The 6,077-nt window shown below is 40.4% G+C and overlaps 1 protein-coding gene across 2 annotated transcripts; it reads right to left on the reverse strand.

The window, feature by feature from the left end:
• Positions 1–406: 406 nt before the first annotated feature.
• Positions 407–5,268, reverse strand: LOC147850469 (transducin family protein / WD-40 repeat family protein). Of its 2 annotated transcripts, none has more exons than XM_087336437.1 (12): positions 4,903–5,267; positions 3,483–4,552; positions 3,225–3,401; positions 3,015–3,131; positions 2,820–2,924; positions 2,596–2,730; positions 2,141–2,196; positions 1,955–2,060; positions 1,731–1,847; positions 1,541–1,649; positions 1,316–1,446; positions 407–1,199 (listed from the first exon to the last, which is right to left on the reverse strand). In XM_087336437.1, exons 1-12 carry the CDS (start codon positions 5,243–5,245, stop codon positions 681–683), a joined length of 2,985 nt encoding a protein of 994 aa, XP_087192563.1. In that variant the 5' UTR covers positions 5,246–5,267; the 3' UTR covers positions 407–680. The 2 variants fall into 2 exon arrangements, with proteins under 2 accessions (XP_087192563.1, XP_087192564.1); XM_087336438.1 differs by having other exon boundaries at positions 996–1,199; positions 1,323–1,446; positions 4,903–5,268.
• Positions 5,269–6,077: the final 809 nt, after the last annotated feature.

The raw sequence follows: 6,077 nt of genomic DNA on the forward strand, positions 1-6,077 counted from the left end.
GTTGATGTTTAAAAATCCGTATAATCTTTTGCATCAGGCATTGGTACAGAGATTGTAATTGCAGTTTCTATGGCCACAATACTCTTCTATGAAGTCTTCTTGAAGAGCACTGGTATGAATAACTATTTTGCAGGGAACTTTCAATCCATCTAACATGACCAGGAGTATTAAGTTGTTAGATTTGAGCAATTAGAACTGTTAATCAAACAGTCCCAAGTAGAACCAATGTGTTTGAACTAACAGTGATTTACTTCACGTTTCTATGTCCACGACAATCCATTGCTCGTGCGATGTATGCTAAAAAAAATCAATTTGGTAGTGTCAATGTGTTACTTTACCCTTCACCCAATAGAGCTTTAAATGCAATCACACTTCAATCATAATCAATGGCTACTTGAATGCCCAATCAAAACCTTATTCGTTTAATAACTCATTAATCGTAAAATACACAACATCTATTTGCTAACTGCTATGAGAATTATGCCGAACTTAACACAATCAATCATCAGGGTCGTTACAACTACACCAGTCATTACAAAGCTGGCAGGGTTCACTATAGTTTGTGCTGTTCTCTACAATTCTGTGTAATGAACTGATGTACTTGAATGGGAATGGGAATCCATATTCCACGGTATATAGACATATATATATATATACCATATGAGTTAGAGTACACCCTGTCACTTGCTGCCCTTCACAGATTTTGTTGGCTTGAGATTAGCCTTAGGGTCAGCATCATCACTCCTCATTCTCTTCAAAGATTGAAAGAGAGAGCCCCCACAAGAGGGGTCTGCATCTGAAGAAGGTTTTGCAAATGGGTTAGATGAAGATTTGGCAAATGGATTAGATGGAGTTTTAGAAAATGGATTACTACTAGGCTTTGCATTGGGGGTTGTTTCATGAGAAACAGGGATAATGCTTTCTCCTAGATCCAGACCATTGCCTTCACTATTACTAGTCTTTATATCCTGGTTTTTTACATCTGGTCCCTTCTTAGAAGCATCGCAAGCCTCTCCTTGTATTGTAGAAGTTCTGTTACTCATTGGTAATGCAAACTCTGTTCTTGTTGTAGAAACATCCAATTGTTTACCTACTGTCTCCCTACTTGATTGGGTTGAAAGCAAACCACCAATACCTCCAACATTGTTCAACTCTTTTTGCTCCCGTTCATTATGAGATGACTCTCTGGCCATCTTTTCCTGCAAAGCAAAATGTCGTCTAAAGTTCAAACAAACACAGAGAAACCAATCTGCCTCGTTTTAGCAATTTTTTTATTCCAATGGTGTATGCTTGGGCACATTTTTCTTTCAATCACCTCATACATTGCACTGAGACGTTCTGCTAGAGCAGGTAACCTCATGGCACTGACTAGCTTAATGGCACCTTTCCAAGACTTGTCTAGTGTGAGTTTCTTGGTAAGTTCCTCAGCTTTCAAAAGCTTGTCAGCTGCATCACAATCCAATCAATGGCTTTTAGAAAAGTATATATACATATTGTACCTGCCAGCTTACATTATCAAAAGAGAAATGTAGCATTCAACCTTTGCAAGCTGTGGCAATAAGACGTAATATGTGGCGATCAAGGTTTGCTTCTAATTTCAAGATCTCCTCCTCTTGTTCATCCTCATCAAAGGTTGTGTCCTCTATCATCTATAAATGCAAGGTAGTATTAACCTATCTTTTTTCTTAGTAAAAAACACATTTTTGGTATTCGATTGATTATATGCTAACCTGTGCAAGTTGTAAGGTTCCAAGAAGGAACTCATTTTCTAAATCTTCGGCTCCCAGATCTGAGTGCACGAGCGGCAAAGACAGATTAAAGAGGCTCAAGATGGGCTTTGGTGTTACCTATCAAACCTTAACAAACACATTATGAGTACAAAGAGTATCACAGTTTTGCATTTCTAGTTGTACCTTTAAACATGGATAAAATGGTGATAGCACGCAAGGTTTACCTGTGGTTGCTTATCAGGAAGCTTGCAGACCACACACATTACTTGAGTGGTATTCAGACCAACCATCCAAATGCTCTCCTCTTCGTTTTTTACTGCTTTTGAAGCACTGCAAAAAATAGGATGGAATTCAATCAAATTTACCAATAATTAACTTCAGCCATCAATGTAACAAATAGAAACTATTACCTGAAAACAGGTATCCAACATCCACCATACTGTTTACTGTAGACACGAAGAATTCCCTGCAATAATATTCGCATAAGATCACCAATTCATAAATAATATAATCACAAAAGACATGAATTATAGAACACGGACTTTTTGAAATAATAATGGTTAAATTCCTGACTATCACTTGAAACAAGACTCATATCCAAGCATATTCATCTGAAACTGAAGTGAATTTCATGCTGATGAACAGGGACCAAACAGCAGGCATAAATACCAAGGAAAATGACCAATTAAAACAAAAAGATGTAGAAATATGCTACACAGAGTAGAATGAATAAAAACTTATCTTGTTGCATCCTATTTCATTACTACACACAATAACAGTGGACTTCCACAGAAAAATAGAAGGAACTATTAACTTCTGAGAAGTCATATATGGAGTGAATATGCAAAAAATGGTTAATAGATACCTTGGAATCGTATGAGCTTAGAATTCCTGTCTCGCTGAAACCCACCCATGCAAGCTGAGAACCAGGGGATATTGGCAACATTCCTCCCATAACTTTCGTACGGTCAGTAATATTAAGCACCATGAAGTCAAGAACCTGAAATATATTAATCAATCAATCATGAATTTTTTCTCAGAATACTTGTATGCATTGAATGTTTCAGATTGGATCATCTTAAGTCTTACAGGTTGACCACATGGGAAAGGAGAACTGCTGTGAGTTACAACAGCCAGTAATTCTTGATGGCCGATCATGGCAAGTGCAGGTCCCTCCAAAGATGTGACAAATATCTGCAATCAAAAAGTGAAGGGCATACACTCAAGTCAATCTTAAAAGTATGGACCCTCCCATCAATGACTTAGATCTCATCACAATGATACCTGTAAACCGCCCTCAGAGAAAAGACGAAGGTAGTTCTGGCTTGTTGATGCAGCCACCCAGCTGTTGCCAACAGCTAGAGTTGTAGCTTCCTCATCTGATGGAAGCCGCACTGACCACTAGTAAGAAAATAATGAACATCATGCGGTTGAGTATTACTAGTCTTCTTTTCCCATCCAACATCACAATACATGTGTATGCCTATTGCTAACCTCGCTATTGCCTGCCCAACTACTGAATGGTCTATAAAGGATTGTACTTGGGTTCTTCTCTCCTTTCCTTGGGGATGCAAAAACACTTCCCCTTTCGCTCATTGCAGCCATTGTGAACCCAAAATAATCTGTCATTGAAGGAACCCGAACACCTCGGCCAGTATCATGGAACTCCACCTAAGAGGCAAATACATCCTATTAGCCCTAATTTGAGAATGGATATTATACATTTCTGAGAGATGGAGTCATAGAAACAACCTCTACATGATAAAGTCCTTCATTGTGGAAACTGGTTATGTTCCCTATAACATTGTACGTGAGGAAGTGACGTTTCCCTGATTCAAGCTGTGTGGAGCAAGGCTGAAAAGCCTTCTGCATATCAAGAACTACAGAGTTATGAGAACTCAATACCCTATTTTGAGCCTGACTGTCACGTTTTTTCACAGTAGGATCTTGTCGTTTATTGAACTTTTCATCTGTATCCTTACTCTTGGGCTTCTTGTGATGACTCGCATTAGCAATGGAATCCTGGTCCCTCTCACCTGAAGAGGGTTCACTCTCATCTTCACTTACAATTTGCTCCTCATCATCACTAAACCGTAGCAGCTCCTCCCGATCAATCACTGATGGTGCGGTCGAATTGTCACTAGGGAGAGTCATGTGACTAGGAATAACAGGATCCCAAACTCCAAATTTACCATCAGAATCAATCAGTGCCAATCCATTACCTTTGGGCTTCCAAGCCAAGCTACATATCTGTGACTCAAACTTCTGGCAATCCATATCTTGTCTATTATCAACATCCCATATTATAACCTGATTATCACCAGCTGCCGTGGCAAGATATTTCCCATTCGGAGACCAAGCCAAGAATCCAACAGTTGCAGAATGGCCCCCCTTTAAGCTGAACACTTTCTCACCGGTATCTCTATCATACATGATCACATCAACACCATCTTTCCGTCCCGGAACAGCAAAAACATCTCCTTTAGGATGCCAAGCTACCTCATTTCGGCTCGACTTGCTCAAGCCAATATTGGGGGCAGCATGATAGAGGGTGTGCACACGCTTACCCGAAGAGAGGGACCAACACATTATGGTGCCATCAGTCCCCGAAGATGCCAAAAAATCATTGTTGGGATCAAAAGCTAAGCTAACAACAGGAGCACTATGACCTTTGAAAACTCGGATGATTGAGCTATCAATGGTACTTATGAGCTTTATGCCATCATCCTCGCCAGCGGCTGCGAGCATCGAACCTGTTGGACTGAATGCTACTGAGTGGATAGGGAGAGTGAATCGTGTAACGTTGCTCTGGAACTCGCCTTCTGAGGAAACATAGCACCGGATTTAAGCTAAACAATACATAATAAAATACTGCACAGTTAGCTAATTCGTAACTAACATGACAATGAAAGAAACTAACTGACGCACTAAGGTGGGTAATACTAGCTAGTGAATGCAACTAATAGTCATGGCATAGTGGATAGTAGATAATTACACCAATTAACAGGGCAGAAAATAGGAATCCACAAAGAAGCAAATCCCGACCTAGAAAATATATGGAAAGAAACGTGGCAACAATTTAAATGTAAACAGAATGAATAAACAATAACCCAAATCAATTTTACATTAGAGTGAAATAGAAAACATTGCCTAAATAAATAGAGTTCTGAACCTGGGTAAGAATAGAGTTTCACAGAATGATCGACAGATCCAGAGGCGACACTTCTTCCTGATGGAGAGACGGCGATGGAGGTCACAGCAGAGCGGTGGTGTGAAAGGCGATGCAGAGGATGAGATAAAGAAGAAGAAGAAGAAGAAGAAGAAGAAGAAGAAGAAGAAGAAGAATGAAAGAAGAAATGAGCATGTGAGGTAGAGGCGACGAGGTTTTGCCCTTCGATATCCCAAGCGATGCAGCACCTTCCATCGCCACGATCCGACGGAGGATCTTCCTCTGCATCTCGCATGGAGACTGCCCTGCTTCCTCCTCTCCCTCCATAGCTTCCACCTCTCGCCATAGCCTCGCTCTCTGATTTCCTTCTGTGCTTCCCTTGTTCTTCTCTGATTCCCCTGTTCTTCTTCTTCCTGTTCTTCTTCTTCTTCTTCTTCTTCTTCTCTCTGTCTTTCGCGCTTGCACTAAAACTGGCGGGAAAAAATCAGTCGTGTTCACACTGGTCGGCCGGACAAACTTGGGACGCCCCCACGTGGTAGGCTTTGATTGGCTGTGAAGCGCCATAAAAACAAATACCCCTCTAAGGGCTTTTCCTTAATTTCGAAGAATACCCCTCTCTCTCTCTCTCTCTCTCTCTGGGCAAGTGCTGCATAGAGGATCCAAGAGGCCACTAGGTCTTTTGATTTTGATCCACCGTCTTATATCCGCGTGCGCGTTTTTCAGGGCGCACTAAAATGGTTATGTATATCAATATGCATCGAGCCACGAGAGTCAAAAAAGCACGGGTTTGAGACGGCCCTCGTGCTCCCCAATTTCTAATCTAAACCAATACCCCCCAAATCAATTGTATGTGGTGCTTTGCACGTTTTCGACCTCGTATGTAGACAAGACAATACATTGCATGCAGTGTAGACAAATAGATATGTTGATGCTGGAAGCAAGAACACCAACGGTGTCATGAAGCAAATTGCTTCACGATATAAAAACAAATTCATATATTATATCAACTAACATTAATGACACTCAAACTTATAACCCTATACATCAAGTATTAGGTATAAATTATAATACATTCGGATAAGCTATTCTGTATAAATATATTTTCATCATTTTACTCACGTGTGATGATTATTTGCATACATGGGAACTCGGATGAGCACGATGGCTATCATGCATCA

Source organism: Azolla caroliniana, unplaced genomic scaffold (assembly GCF_043228905.1).
Source record: "Azolla caroliniana isolate FFs.n. ecotype wild unplaced genomic scaffold, voAzoCaro1.0.p SCAF_21, whole genome shotgun sequence".
In the NCBI taxonomy this organism is placed as follows: domain Eukaryota; kingdom Viridiplantae; phylum Streptophyta; class Polypodiopsida; order Salviniales; family Salviniaceae; genus Azolla; species Azolla caroliniana.